Source organism: Boleophthalmus pectinirostris, unplaced genomic scaffold (genome assembly GCF_026225935.1).
Source record: "Boleophthalmus pectinirostris isolate CB_2022bp ecotype Guang Dong unplaced genomic scaffold, ASM2622593v1 HiC_scaffold_22, whole genome shotgun sequence".
In the NCBI taxonomy this organism is placed as follows: Eukaryota; Metazoa; Chordata; class Actinopteri; order Gobiiformes; family Gobiidae; genus Boleophthalmus; species Boleophthalmus pectinirostris.
Genome location: NW_026571190.1, coordinates 13,569,688 through 13,586,214, shown reverse-complemented (window position 1 = coordinate 13,586,214; position 16,527 = coordinate 13,569,688). Strand labels below are relative to the sequence as shown.

The following is a 16,527-nucleotide window of genomic DNA, read 5'->3' as shown; positions in this document are numbered from 1 at the left end:
TGTACATATTTTTTCCTTATTTTATTCGTATTTTAAATAGCCCATATTACACTATTTTCTCATCTATGTTATATAATGTTGTTTCCTCATCATAAACATACCTCTAGTTGTGTTTCATTTCATTCACACACGTTTAACACACGTACCTGCATATTTAGACTGAGTTCTTCTCTCAAACTGAAAAAGCACTGGCGAAGGGCCTATTAGTATCGCAAAGCGATGCTCCGAGTGGCCAAAAAATGAAATGGTGCGATGTGACTTGCCAATAGTGACCAGGGACCCTCACCATCACGTAGCAATGCGTCTGAGGTTTCCGAAAATATGTAGTTTGTCGGCCAAAAAAAAGTGGAACATTGTTCTCGTATCGGTTGGTTATTCTCCTAACAGACTCACCCATTTTTCACCCACTGAACAATGATGAAAAGTCCTGAAATTTTGCCATCTGGTAAAACTCACGCTTCTCTAACTTTTGGCTATTTTTATTTTCCAAAAATAAATAAAATGGCTCGTTAGCGCCCCCAAACGACCCAAAATGCATTAGGGAATACGAATGACACAAAAAAAAATTTGCATGTACAATCATAAAATTTGACACAGAAGTCAATCATGTCAAGACAAGGAAAAAATATTATTACGCCAACACCCTGCACTCCACTAGGGGGCAGTAATATTGGCTTAAATTTGGCTAAGCTTTTACGAACTCCTCCGATGGCGTTTACCCGAACGAGCTCAAGACGTGGAACATCAAAAGTTATCCACATTTTTCACACATGTCTTACGGTTTCTGAGCAGTGAAGCAACAAATAATGCACACAATTTTGGAGATTTACAAATTGCTCCCATTTGCTCAAACGAACGATTTCAATGAAATTTGAAACAGTTGTTAAACTCTCTGCCCTGAAGCTACTTAATGTGAAAATTATTAATTTGGCGCATTATCGCCCCCTATAGATTGAAACAAAATTTAATATAGAAGAAAATCATTTGTTCCCAAATAGTTGTTCAAAAGTTTCTGAAATTTAGCACAAAATTCCATTTTGGCATCCTGATCCAAAAGTCAGTAACACCCATGTTATATTTTTTATGGCGTTGCCATAGCGATGACATAAACTCTCCATTGGTAAACAACAACACAACTACAAATTCTGGCACAAACTTTGGCCGATTTCATTCAAATTTTAATCGCGGGTTCACACCCCAACCCTGAACAGATTTATATAAGAAAATCTCAGGTGGGCGCAATAGCGCCCCCTAGGGAAATTGCACAGTAGTGCCAAAATTTACTTTGTCGTAGACATATAAAATTTGGTACACAGATTCATGACATGGTCTCGATCAAAAAAGTCTAGGATGACCCCATGCCATTTCCCCATCGTGTTGCCATGGTGACAGGCTAAACATCTGACCTCGCCAATAGGACGGCCAACAAAAACTTTGGCATAGCCAAACCAAATTTGGTACACAGATGCATCATGGGAATAGGAACAAAAAAGTATATTACGTGGTTGCTAGGCAACCAACAGGAAGTCGGCCATATTGGATTGATCCGGCGACCTGGCGACGAAGGCACAAATTCCTGTCCTCATACTTGAACGAACTCGTCATATGGCGTTTGACCCAGACTCACCAGAATCATTCTGTATCATCTAGACAAGTGGGACATAAAAATTTGTTAAAAGCTTTTTAAAAGGTCAAACGGTGTTGCCGTGGCAACGGTGCAAATTTCGGGTTTGTTTTTGGGGCTCACCATCAAACCTCGACGCCTGATAATTTGCACAAACTTTGGCCAATTTCACTCATATTTTAACCGTGGGTTCACACCCCGACCCTGAACAGATTGATGTAAGAAAATACAAAAATGGGTGCAATAGCACCCCCTAGAAAATTTGTATGTAAAAATAAGGTTTTATTTGTCACAGATATACAACATTTGGTACCCACATTTGTGACATGGTCTCGATTAAAAAACTCAATGATGCTCACACCCCATTTACATTGTGTTGCCATGGCAACAAGCCAAAATTGTATCCTTGCCAATGGGACGACCTGACACAAACGTTGGCGTAGCCAAACCAAATTTGGTATCCAGATGCATCATGGCAATAAGAACAAAAATGTATATTGTGACCACGCCCCTTTACAAACCGGAAGTCGGCCATCTTAGGATATTTTCTTTTGCCAAATTTTGAAAATTGCAGGGTTAAATTAAGATTTATAGGGCTAGGGTTGGGGCTATGGTTAGGATTACGATTAGGGTAAGGTTTAATCTTAGGCTTATTACGGTCAGTGTGAGGTGCGGCGTTTGCGGGGCGCGGTGTTTGCGGGCTGCGGCGTTTGCGGGGCGCAGCGCAAGCACGCGTGAGGGCCGATCATTGCCGCCTGCGGTTATATTTTCTTTTTCTTTCTTTTTTCAGTTGTTTTTTAAAGATATACTGTGTTACGTTTCTGCATGTAGATGGTTTGTTTTGGCCAGACTGTTCCACAATATACCATTAGACATATCTTTCACCATGGAGACAAGAAGGTCATGCCACTAGACCAAGGTACACTGAAATAAAAACAGCTGTAATGAAATAAATACAAGACAGATTAGTTTAATGCTATACTGTGAACCATTCTAAGGGTAGCAAAAGCATATCCCTGCAGGCCCCCAACAGAAAGTTCCATTACCTTTACCTTTACATTTATGTGACCACTATAACTGACCAATTCTTGGGTTTCAGCTTCCTGTTACATGCAACATTTTGAGGAATTTACCCATTCAAAAAATATAATCATTTTAAATTGTTAATCATTATAACAATGGTACTACTACTGATAACTGATACCTACATTTAGGTAGGTTTGTATTCTTTAGGCCTATCTGTTTGTGTCTAACTTGTTTCAATACATCATAATATTCATTGACTCATTTGGCATGTTTTGGGTTCTTTTGCCCTTCCAAACCTGTACTTTGAATTTAGTGGCATGAAGCTTCCCTGTGGTTGGTGGTATTTGATAAATATTTTAGTGCTGGACCTTCTGCTTAGTTTTCTCTATTTGGACAACAATTTGTGACGTAAAGACAAATGCATTTAAAACCCTCTTTCCGTCACTTGTTACTCTATTAGAACGTTATATTCATGATTTTCCTTTTTCTTGTTGTTGCAGGATTTGAAAGCATCTTGGAAGGTTTGTTTGGGCCTGGACTAGTCAAAGATATCACTCTTTTTCAAGGTAAGTGATCTGATTATTCTAAAACTAATCGGCAAAGGCTCAGATTTATCCCATTAATGTGATTTTTCATTATTGATACTTGTTGAAATTATTGTCTAGTTTTGATACAAGTCTTAGGATTGGTTGGTATTGGGGTAATTCTTTTTTCGTCAGACAGCCAGGTAACAGGAGGTCTGTAGGTTACAATTAAAGTGCTCATATTATACTATTTTCTGATCCATCTTATAATCTTCTCATCAGAAACATACATGAAGTTGTGCTTCATACACACATATTTAACACACACACCCTGCTCAAACATGTGTGAATGAAACAAAACACAACTCCAGGTATGTTTGTGACATATTCTAAGATGGCTTAAACGTGCACCATGTAACTTTTTGGTTAGGGGTCTGTCACCTGCTTGTTTCTATGGATACATCATTGCTGTGTCTGGAATGTTTCACAGTTTGACATTAAACAGCTATGCCTTACATTTATTCAATTACGGGTGGATTTAAAGCTCAAAAATACCTAGAAAAACAGGCATTCTGACTGTGAGCAGGGTTGCCTCTGCACAAATCTGCCCTGTGACTTGGTCTGGTTTGGTCTCCATAAAGATAGAAAGGTTTAGTACCATACTGTGAAACATTCCAGACAAAGCCATAACATCTCCATGGAGAAAAGTATTTAACAGAAATGCACCTTTAAAGCTCACGAGTCAATTTTGCGTAATCTTGGACCTTTAAATATTTTGTCAATAATAAAGTAAACATTTTTAAAGGGCAGCGAAAATAGCTGACCAATAACAAAAAATGTTAAGTGTGTCAAGTGTGTGTATCTTTAAAACAAGGAGCCAGGAGTTGGAAAGTAGTGAAATGAAATTAGTTGGTATTAGAGAAGAGGATGCACTAGATTAGGTTAGATGGAGCAGAGCGTTCACTGAATTGCTATAATTTTACCATTGAAGCGGTAAAATTGGCTTCTTAAACCATTAACTAAGTAAACATCTCTATTATGATAAGTATATTATGTGGTACAAGTGAGTCTCCCTGTGTCTTCTGCAGAGAAAGGAGGTCAGCACGGCATCCCCAGTCATGTGACCCCTCCCCCAACAACTTAAGGCATTTTTAGAATATTTCTGGATCACGGGCGTCATTTTCACTCATGCATTACATATATGTATACATGCTCCTATAGACACACACAGGAACATACGATATAACGCTTGTAACAACATTGTAAAAATATGAATTAGACGACTGAATGGTTCTTAAGAAAAGGAAGGAAAATGAGCAGTTAAATATTAAGATTACAATGGAAATTTAATGAGTATTAAGTAGAACATTGGCTGTGGTGCACACTCAAATTCTGATTATTAACAGATCTTTTATGTTCTAAGACCATTAAAATGATATGTAAGCAGCAAAATCACCTGATTTCTTTCTGAGAATTATGGCGACAAAGTTGTCCTGTACATGACATAAAAAGTATGAAGGTCTACAGTACAACCCTCTACAAATTTCTAATCAAAATCTTTCTCTTAAGAAAAAAAAATAATAAGGAGCATTTAAAAACATGGCAAAAGCTATAGCTATGAATAATGTCTGTCGTGCAATTATTATGTAATGTAGTTGATTAAATTATGTGTATTGTGCTCATTAGTTACCCACACTCAAAATACTGATAAATAAATAAGTAATAAAATGACTTCCTATACCCAAAATTAAGTTCTGATTTCTACCTATTGTTTTCCTCGTTACAGCCTGGTTTGTAGTTTGATTCTCAACAAAGTATATCCTGGTTAAATCCAGCGCTAGTCCTCCTGATGAGTAGATTTGTTTAGACTAGGTTAAGTTTTGGTTTGGTCAAGAAGGTTAAGAGATACACTTTGAATGCTGAGGAAGTTTGTTGTCTATATTTGGACTGGCCTATTGTGCATTTTTGTATCTTGAATTTATCAGGGTTCTTGTTTTTGTAGATGTTTCTTCTTATGAATTACTGGTGAGATTTACCCCCTATAACATTAAAATGGGAGGAGAACACTAGCTGGTTGATGGTTTGATCCTAGCTTCTTCTGGTTAAGAGCCCTTGAGTAAGAAGCTAACCCAGCTCACACATGACAACAGTGCCTGAGTGTGAGGGTGAATGAACACTCCATGTTAAGTGCTTCAAGTGGCTTATGGGTAATGAGAAACAGGTGCTTGACCACTACACCCAAAGGTACCACATAACAGGTGTAGTACACTTTAAAATAGGGTTTGTATTTAGGCTTGGTCTTTAGAGACGTACAAGTTTGACAGTCAATCTAACAAAATATAATTATCAAATATTATGTGTATGTATGTGTATTTACTTTTATGTTATAGATTTCTGACAGATCTGTAATATGGTATTATTAAAAAAATGGTCAAAACCAATTCAAGATAGCTACAAGTCTACTCTTTGTGAAGTCAAATATGAATAGGCTTTTGTCTGGAAGGGCATCTGATATACACTGGTTTAGAGAAGCAACCACATGATTTCTGCAATTTTTCCATTTTGGGCCAAATAATAGTTAATGGATTTAATGAAAAAGCAGAGGTCTTAAATTCCAAGTGCTTTTGTCTTCGTGTCAATTATATGTGTCTAAAAACATGTGTAATGATGTTAGCAGCGGGAGAGGAGCTAACTGCTGCTAACACCTCTTAGTGTTAATGGAAGTGTCACAAAGGTACCACTCACCTTTGACCTTTCACCCCTGACCCTCAGACACAGGAGGACTTCTGCTCCTTTGTGGTAATTAACATGTCATCTGCAGGTGATACATATTTGATTTGATTAGAAAATCTTAGTTTTCTGGAGCAAGATTAATTGTTTCTTGGCTTTTTACTGAAACAATGTAAGATTTTTGCATGTCTTATAATTCACTGAAAACAACTGTCACACACTGCATGAGTTATCGACGACATTAAGGTTTTTTAATTGCTTTGGCATATTTTCTGTATGTTTTCATAAATCTGGAAAATATGTTGAACAAATCTTATCACGCACAACCGAATGTGTTGGAAAAAGTCAATTTTGTGAACAAAATGTGAAACAAAAAGACAACGAACACTTTGCAGTTCAAATACAAACAGTTATCAGGTTTATAAACCAATGGAACCATCATCCAGACTATTCGGAGAATGCTCCCACACTTTTAGACATGCGGTGTGAGGAAGTCAGAGGCCTATAGGACCTGTGTCACACTGGTTCTGATGGTTTGAGAGTGAGGAAAATGCTGTGAGTTCATCTACAATATTACACAATCATTTAGAAAAAAAAAAAAAAAAAAAAAAGCACAATTTTCAAATCTGTCCTTTTGGTTGTTATCTGAACTGTGTCTGACTTCGACCTTGAAGTCTCTGAATAAAAGGCCGAATGAAACCACTACAGAAGTCTTTTACATTGTGTTTCTAGTGCTTCTGTCTCTGGCTATAAAATCTTTTCATATTGTGATTCTTTCTGTATGTTCAGTATTGGCCTTTGCATTATGTCTTTTGTCTTTGGAGTTTGGTAAGAGTGTGCAGTGTTTAAGTACACACAGACTATAGCATGTGCAGAGAGAGTTTTACAGTTGCAGTTGGTGTTTAAATAGTTAATCTTTGTGTTTTAGGTTCTGCAAAAAATGTTTTGAAGTTTTAATCTGAGACTTAAAGCTTGAAAAATTCATATAAGGTTGTACCAAAATGAATTACTAAGTATTTGCCACTTGAGCATAAACCCCATGTTGGTAAAACAGAGATCATCTTATCAGGTACAGTTGAGATTACAGAATGGACAGCAGTGGGTACCAGGTGAAGACCCCAGGGGACTTTGATGGTATCATGGATAACGCCTTAAGTGTAAGACTTATTGTATGACTTCATGTGCGAATCATATCATGCCATCATTAAGTATAAATAATCATGATTTCTACAAGTGGCAAGGTTTCGAAATTTTGACTGATTGAACAAAACTGTAAGAGGAAACCCGGACTAATTTGTGACTTAAATAAATATAAAATTGATCTAAACTGGACCAAAGTAGATCCAGTTCTGGAATAAACTATCTCCAATGTGGAGGCTTACACCAAGTCTCAACGAAAATTTTAGAACTACAGAAGGTCCTAACTAGAACTATACTATACTCAAATCATTCCACACGCATTCTTCAGTAACATAATCTTCTTCTCTGTGAAAAGTAAAATTTGTTTGCAGTAAACTGTACCCACGTTGTCATGGTAACTGCTGACATACAGGGGCCAGGCTTTGTTGTGCCGCTGTGACCGAAGACAGAAGATGAAGGCTATTCACTGATAGATACATTAAGCTTTTTCACTCTATTCAGTCTACGGGAGGTTGTACTGTGGATTGGTAATTGGGAAGTTGTGGAAAACAAAACAAAACATCAGTGTAAAAGGTTCTAGCTTCAATTTCCTTTTGTGTTTTTTTAGGACAATACTTCATCTGATATACTATATTATTTTATAACTTATATATTGGATAACTAGATATTGTCTAGTTGTTGTGGTTGGCCTAAATATTGTATTTAGGCCAACCACCTGACTAAAGGGCAGTAGATGGAGATGATGAGATCTGCGTATAGATATCATTTTTTTAATTATATCTTTTATATAGAGAGCAGTGCACAAAATGAATCCATATTAGTGGGACGAGGGCCAAAATTAATGACAGTTTGCACATAAAAATATTTTTCTGCAAAGACGTGTTTAAATTGCCTTAGAATATTAGGAACTAGACATGATCTTGTCACATTCACAGCCAAATATATATAACTTTTAAATATTGTCTATTTTTAAAAGCTGTGTATAAAGTCTTATTTCTGCATTTTTAATGTTATTTTATAGTACATTCAAATGTTATACAATATTTGAATCTCAACCAGGACACTTACAGATCTGTTTTCACACATTTCCAGTGGACTGCCGTATTATTGTTTGAATATTGTCTTTTATTTGCCTTGTCTTCTATTCATTTATGTGTTTACTCTGGTCGACCTTGTTGCTCCAGATATAAAGCTGTATTGGATTCTGTTGGAAGTTGTTGGACATTCTCTATATGTTTATGTGAGTTTTAATAGTGCATGTTGTTTGTTTCAGATTGCGAGCCTGAGGAGGTGTCTGACTGGTCCCTGGATGAAAACTGTCTCTTCTGCTGCCTGAGACCAGACAAAGTCAAGGTAACACACACACATACACATTTTTACACACTACAGTTTGTTCAACAAAAGTGCAGAATTGTTTGTATTTAACCATCTATAATTTTGAAGGTTTTGGTTTATTATTTTTGTAAGACTTTAATCTCTTTATTTCTGCATTTAGTTTTGATTTAATAAAAAAGCAAGTATCTGTTATATTTATGGATAAATCAATTATACTTATTTATTTAGAGTTGTTCCAAGTGAACATAGTTTTATTAATATTAATTTCATTTTCTTATTTATTATTATCATATCAGTTTTTCTCAGTTGTTATGGCACATTTTTCTGATTATAACATGTTTGTTTTTCCAAAGAGCAAATGCTTTAGTGCATTAGTTCAACAGTGTGCTGTTTCTTAGTTTGAATGATGGTCAAAAGCTGAAAGCAGAGAGAGAGAGAGAGAGAGAGAGAGGCACGGCAATAGTGCCAGTGTAGAAGGTTGTTCCATAAACGTCATGGTCGACAGAAACTATAATAAACTATAATCACACGTGTTGAACCTGGAGAATGACATCAGAGATGTGTCATTTGCGCTAATCATGTGATTCACAAGAGGAAAAAAGTTCAGGGTGAAAAGACTACTGGTAAGAGTAACATGGTATTATTATATTGTAATCATTGTATTGTTGTGTGCTTGGCACACTATTTCCAACATAAACCTCATATTTACTTGACGCATTATCTGAAAACATGTTGTAGCACTTTGATGGTCACTGAGAGAAATACTTCAGTTTGTGAAATTAGTTTACGATTTAGATTTTGGGAACCCTGTGTTTCATAATTTTAATATAGACCTCTTTTTTTACATCCAGTGACACTGGATGAAGATGATGAATACCTGAAGCATACATTCTTTTCATTCGTTTTGTTGCCATTTTTGTTTCTCTTTGTTTCTTCTACCCTCCTCCGGCTTCTTCTTTGCTTGTTATTTCTTTGAGCTATGACCCTGAAACAGCGCCTCTTAATGACTGTGAGGTGCATATAAAAAAGACCTGATGTGGTGTGAATTAGCCCCCCCCCCACACACACACACGTTCCAACACATGCTCCAACGCTCGTCTGATTGGTCAAAGTGCCGAACTCCTCGCCTGGATCGTTGGCAAGAGCGGGCGGAAGCAGCCGAGGGGAGGAAGAAAAGGCTCAAATCAGCTTCGACATTCCATGACCCCAAGAACAGTCAGGCCTCAGGTCACGCAGAGACATGAGACAGATCTCGCAGAAACCAATCTCGCAGAGACTGATCTCAAAGAGACTGATCTCTCAGAGACCGATCACGCAGAGACCGATCTCTCAGAGACCGATCATGCAGAGACGATCTCGCAGAGACCAATCTTGCAGAGATAAATCACGTGCTCCTGGGCAGCAGAGCATTACGTTTTTCCTAAAAATAAAAAAAACTTATCAGGTATCATCAGCTGTCAGTCAGCTGCCAGTGCATGTGTTTGACAGCACTGCATTTCCCATCATGCCTTTAGGCTTTGTAGGCCATAAAAGCAGCTGCTTTTTTCCGCCTTCACCCGTCTTGCCAGGCACCTGTTACCGGTGCCTACGTAGTGATATTGTAGGACTCCCCGCCTGCTGCCCTCTTCCCCTCCTGGCTCATCTTAAACTCACCGTATGATTCCACTGCTGCTGTCTGATTTGTTGACAGGCAATAATAGCTTGTGCGTTTGACTGTGCGGTCGATTGCATTGTTCACAACAGATGTTACAGTTACTGGCCTTAAAGACATACCAACAATAGACTGAGAGATTCATATAGAAGCTAATGGATGAGTAGCTTACAATGAACAATGGGTTTAACACAAAAGGCTAAGATGTATGATCCCCAACTAGAGGACCACAAACCAAAAGCAGACCCAAAATAGTGGATTGGTTTATAAATCGTAGGTTGGTTTATAAATGTATAATAAAACATAGAATTTGGTATTAGTGACTTGTCATATTTGATGACCAGGAAAAGAAAACCCAAATTGTTCTTAAAAAATTTAATTTTGCTTAAAAAAGTTAGTTACCAACCTGTGTAGTTGCTTGTTTATTGATCCAGTATTTTATAACTGAAGTGACACAAAAACTGGCACTAAACAATAATACATTTATAATAATTAAATGAATGAATGAATTATTTAATTAATTGAAATTAGATGTGTGATTGATTATTTTCATTGTCACACTAAACACATCCAGGAGCTTTTACCTCTTTACCAGTCTGCCCCAGGACAGCTGTGGCTATAGAAGTAGCTTACCACCACCAAGTAAAGGCAGTGAATGAATATTGTAATGCTCTGAGTTTGTAAAGGCGCTTTATAAATCCATTGCATTTCTATTATTATTATGACAGCCAAGCTAATGGGATTACATGAGAAGCACTGCTCCAGACTTCAATGTACAGAAAACAATATTGTCTGACTGGTTAGACTAACATTGTCATTGTCCGATTCTAAATGTTTAACTGTGCTTTTGTGTGACAACCTAAATATAGTGGGAATTGGTGTTTTTCAGATTCTTGAATGTGGTGTTGTCATAATCTCAGACGGGGGGAAAAGCCAGATGTTTCTATTGATTACTTTGTACTTTGCTATTAAGGACCTCATTTATCAAGCGTTTGCTCATATGCTAAACAGCTAACTACGCTAAAAGTGGAGCAAAAACACAACGCAGTTTCACACAGAGATGCTGAAGAAGACAGTGCAATTTTTTTGTTTTCTGTGAGTGAATGAATCTGCAAAACAGGTGTTTTTGCAAACATGCGCAAAATTTGAAGCAGAGGAAATTCAAATGAAGTTGTTTAGCGGGTGCTGCCAGAATGATCAAACTATGAGAGCAAAAACTGTGTGAAAATATAGTACATTAGAGAGCAATTTTTTTACACAGGATAGCTGCTGCAATTTGTGCACAAATAGCTATAGTGCATTTAATAGTGATTCTAAATGCGTTAAAATGATTGATAAAGACATATAAGATAATAACATGTTGTTTTCAAAGCAGCAATACTAAAATATAATCTCTTTACCTGCGACACTTTGGCCCTGACTCCTACAAGTCTTCCACTGCTGCGGAGCATTCCACAGCCGCTGTCCATCAAAGTGGACTTTCACGTGTCTGTCCCACGTCCTAAAGCAGAGACTGTAGGGTTCAATCACGGTGTATAGTGATCCTGGATGAGACAGGGCACATCTGTCATGCCACTTTTAAGCCCAAAAAAGAATACTTGAATTACTGAAACATGAATGAATCACTCAAAATACAACAGGTTTTGTTGATTGTTGAGCAGGTTTTGTTGATTTTGTACAATATGTCTCTTTGACCAATATTAATTTTAGCTTTCCCCCATCTGCATTAAATTTCATTGTAATATATTGTGTTCTCATCTGAAACAGAAATGGATAAAATTATTGATTTGATGTCCATGAAGTTAAGACTAAGATAAGATATGGGTTTCTTCTTTTATTCTATCAGCATAAACATAGTGCTTAATGCTCCGGCTGTTTACTGCTGCTGAAAATGAGAATAGAAAGAAAAAGAACAATCTATTGGTCTGTGTTTGTGAATGTGATAAAGGCTTATTCTGTTTTATTCAGCTGATCAAAACAAACATGTTTATATGAGTGGGAAACGGCTAAGCTAATGCCCTAGAGTCCGGTACATAGCTCATTAGCGGTGGCTACTACAGTCTGACAGGGACCAGACAAAAAGGGACTGGAGTTTTCTCAATCAGATCTTTCTTTATGTTAATACAAATGAATATTCTACAAGGAGAGACAAAAGACAGTGGTGCCATGTTTTGTTTTGTTTTTTTCTTTTGTGATTGAATAGTTCTTAATAATTGTTATGAACAGTGAATGGTTACACTTTGCTGACTAAACTGGAGTCAGTCAAGACCAGTAGTATTAATTTTCACTGTTCTCTTATATCTGAATTTATATATAAGTGGATTTTTTAATCTGCTTTTTCCCCATTCAAAAGATGTATATTTTTGACATTGTTTATCATTATTGCAAAGATCCTAACTCATGAAGTTTCAGTCAAGTGCCAGAAAAAGAGAGTGTCCTTTGATTAGCCAATCAAATCACTTTACGATGACTTCTGTTTTATCTGTGCTACCGTCAATGTCTTATCAAGTCCTTGGTTAGAGCTTGTATTGAAAGCTACATATACGCACTGACAAGGATGTATACATAAATATTATACATATACAAAACTGAGCATTTCAATTCACATTTATGCAGAGTTTGTAGGGGTATGCGCCTCAGTCTTCTGTTATTAGCAGATGGCTTTTAATAGTTGTGACAGAATTTAAGCGTTTCTCGCTCTTCCAGGCAAATTATACTCAACTACAAAAGACAAAAGACACAAATCAGCTGCAATTATCCAAGTAATGTAACGTTCTCTGCATACTACAAAATATCCTGTATCGTTATTGGGTCATACTGTGAATGAAAACACTAATAATGTTGTTTAGATCTCTGCAAAAATGTTCTGAAATACACGACTCTTATTAGCCTTTATGCTTATTTTAGCAGTTCAAATTATTGTATTGCTGTCATTCTAATTAGATAATTTTTCCACATTCTTAAACCCTAAGCTAACTCATTTGAAGTTAGCTTAGGAAATACAAAAATGATTTGATGATATTGTGGTATAAAATCAGTATCAAATATCATGCCTTTCCTTAATATCAAAATCATGGCTGTGATAACACTAATTCCTTGTTCATATCAGGGACGTTTCACCTTTTGTTTTGCATCTAAAGATCACTGCCGTGTGTCTAGCTACTTGATAAGAAGAGAGAGAAGGGGATGGGGGGCAGAGCCTGGTTTTGTACTTGACCTTTCACCCCCAGTCTGAGGCGTGCCATCTGCCCATTCACAAACATGCCCCTCCCCCACGCTAACGGCTAATGCTAAGGGCTCATTTTACATACATGTAAATATATGGACATGCTAAAAGACAGCATTCACAACAGAGGGGGAGGACTTAAACGTATTCAGTCTAGGTCTCTTGTTTGTGATGGCAAATTGAAAGGGCACAAGGACCATATTATGATTTGTTTTTGTTCCCAATTCATCTGCTGTGCATTTTAAAAGCCAAAAAAACTAAATCATATGACTCTCACCAAAAATCCAGGTGTAAATTACGTGTAACCTAGGACCAAGTCAGATATAAACAAGTACTCTTCATGAATAATGACCCAGGACTAAACATGGGTTAAACCAGAATTAAACCAGGTCTATGCTAAAGGTCAATATTAGGACAAATCAGTCTAACTCAGGGTACACCAAGACTATAAACCGTTGGTCTAAAGTGGGAATAAACTAGGTCTGAACTATAGGTCCAACAAAGGTCTAAATCAGGACTAAACCACAACTAAATCAAGACTATTGATACTTAGCAGCTGATATCATCAACATTCCCTTGTCTCCCTTCCCTCTGTCCATACCTGCTGTTGTCAGGATTGCCATCTTGATCTTACAATGTTTGTATTAATCCTCTATTTGACATTTCTCTATTTTGACACATCCACTAGCGTTAGCAACAGGTTTGATTGACAGCTTTGCTAAGCACCCGTTTCCCGTGTGCAGAAAGGGGTGTTACCTTCAACAGCATTGGCTCGGATTGGTTCTTTGAATACTCATGTTCGGCTCCAAGTTCACCCCAGGCTTGAATTGAGAATTCTGATATCTGATGTCTTTAATCCATTTTGTATTTCGTTGTTTTCAGACTTTCAGATAGATCTTAAAACTTTTTATGCAGTGTTTGCTAATGTGTGTATTGTGTCACTAGTAACTGCTGAATTTTCCGCCATACACATACGTGTACATACTGCACACCCAGAACATGATGTCACTGCAAAGTATCAAAAAAACATTGGCATAAACAAGGACTAAACCAGTTCTGAACTCCTCTTTTCTATTTCCAAATCAATATGAAACTCTGATTTATAAACCAATAGACTTGATAGGCTCTTACAGCTCTAGACCTTGAGCACTAGAAGGAGGCGTGTGATTGGCCAGTTGGTTTCAAAAGAAGAGGCGCCTTAAACAATGGAGTTTCAGTGAAGTGCCAGAAAAAGAGAGAAGTGCAACCTTGTTCTGGTTTTAAGTGTTTTGGCTGATGGCTTCTTTACCGTTATCTAAGGGATCGTTAATGTGTTGTCAAGTCCTTTGTTAGAGCTTTATTGAAAGTTATGTTTATACACTGACAAGGATTTATACATAAACATTATATATATTTAAAGAGAAACTGAGCTTTTCAATTGACATTTATGCAGGGTTTACTATATTCATGGTCACAGTTAGTGCACATTTTATTGTCCACATAGGAAATTCTGTCCTTTGTGGTGTATAGTTTTCTATGTGAAGGCATCTCAGCAGGAAAAATTGTTAGTGTTACTTGCTTTAATCATTAAACATGAATTGTCAGAGCACCTGAGAAAAGTGCTAACGTCTCTGACACCACCATATATGATGTACATGTAGGTGGAATTTGGTGTAACAGTGCTATCAGAAATAGGCCTGGGCAATATTTTGCAATCAGATCTCTTTTGCAATTATCTCTCAAATGTTATTCTTTTGGAGTTGTTTACAATATGTTCTTTGACCAGATTCTTTCTTTTTAAGCATGTATCGCAAATGTAATCCCGGTTGCATGTGTCTCCTCCTCAGGACCACAGTGTGGACGGCCCCGGGGCCCAGCTGCTCTCTCCCTGTGAGGACTCCAGAATCAGCCGACTGGAGAGACAGGCCCAAGACTTCCTCAATGCTGTGTTCCACAGAAAAGGTACTGCTCTGTCTCTCTTGTGGGGTCATTAGGGGAAATACATGTTTATATTTATTATTGTGTATTATTGGGTATAAGGTATTCAAAAACAGTTTCCAATATGCTAACTTGATTAAATGTGTTTTAAAAACACACCATGTAGCTTTTCTATCACATGGACTAAACAGCATCTACGTTGTAATGGACAAATACAAAATGATAAAGTTTACATAATTTAACAGAGTGCATTTCAAAGACTAAATATTTTGTTCATGGGATCTAAGTAATCACTTTAGTATGTAGAGCCTCATTTTCAACACTTTACTGAACATTCATTGAGTAGGATTTTGAACCTGATTTTTTTGTCTTTCTGGGACAATTTCAAATGAATCCAAAGTTGAGGTCAAATTTATGTCTTAAAACCCTATTTTTCCTCTTAATCAGTGAATATACCTCATTAGTGCATTGCCTCTGGTCATATTTAAACCTTCTGTATGTGAGTGTGGAACTGGTCTCTCCTGGTCTGAAATTTGGTCTTTCCCCAAAGGAAATCAGAAAATCAGATTTGACAGTGACAGAATACTCAGGCTATGACTCCTCCTCTGGTGCTCCTAATGTTACTATTTTTGTGATTGGAGGAAATGTGGAGCAGACTGGTACATTTAGGGCACAGAGACACAGAGAAGACACTTTTAATTGATAACACATTTTGAAATGTGATGTATTGCTGAAGAAAATAGGGATGATTTGTGATAATACTGAAACAAAATCATACCACTGACACAAAAACCCTACAGTGCCATTAACCCCAAAAGACTGGTCTAAATGGACAATATTGTTGCAATAAATTGCAATAAATAAGTAGCAAAATGAACCAGTTTGTATTCATAATGAGTCATAGAAGTTATTTCCTCAGCTTAAATATAACCACAGAACTACAGAACATTAACAAAAACATTCCCCTTAGTGCAAAATTAGTATCCACAATAAATACTGACTGACAAAAATCCATCTGTCACTTATAAAGAGATTCACATAGTATTGTGACAGGTAAGAAGACACAGATATCCCCACTTCTATGTTGTTTCTCAAAGTTAGTTGTTCCTTAATGTAAAATTAAGTCAGATATTTTGGGGTTAAACAGGTGTGTCTTTCAAATGCAGAACAAATTTCCTCTCAGATAGTGCATCAGACAATTCAGAGAATTGTCATAGAAAACAGAAAATCCATTTGTGATTGATTTCAAACTACACAGGAAGTCAGTTTTCTATGGTGAAATCTGATATTTTTAAATTATTTACATGATTTTACAGCACATACAGTGTTTCTTTTGTTGTTGTTGTTGTTGTTG

General features: G+C 36.9%; 1 protein-coding gene across 1 annotated transcript in view; it reads left to right on the top strand.

Moving 5' to 3' along the window:
- The window catches only part of lcor (ligand dependent nuclear receptor corepressor), a 90,835-nt gene that overhangs the window by 48,505 nt on the left and 25,803 nt on the right, over window positions 1-16,527 (top strand). Inside the window, exons 2-4 of the mRNA XM_055158390.1 lie at window positions 3,151-3,216; window positions 8,318-8,397; window positions 15,083-15,197. Coding sequence (XP_055014365.1) covers window positions 3,151-3,216; window positions 8,318-8,397; window positions 15,083-15,197 — 261 coding nt within the window. The remainder of the gene's footprint in view (window positions 1-3,150; window positions 3,217-8,317; window positions 8,398-15,082; window positions 15,198-16,527) is intronic.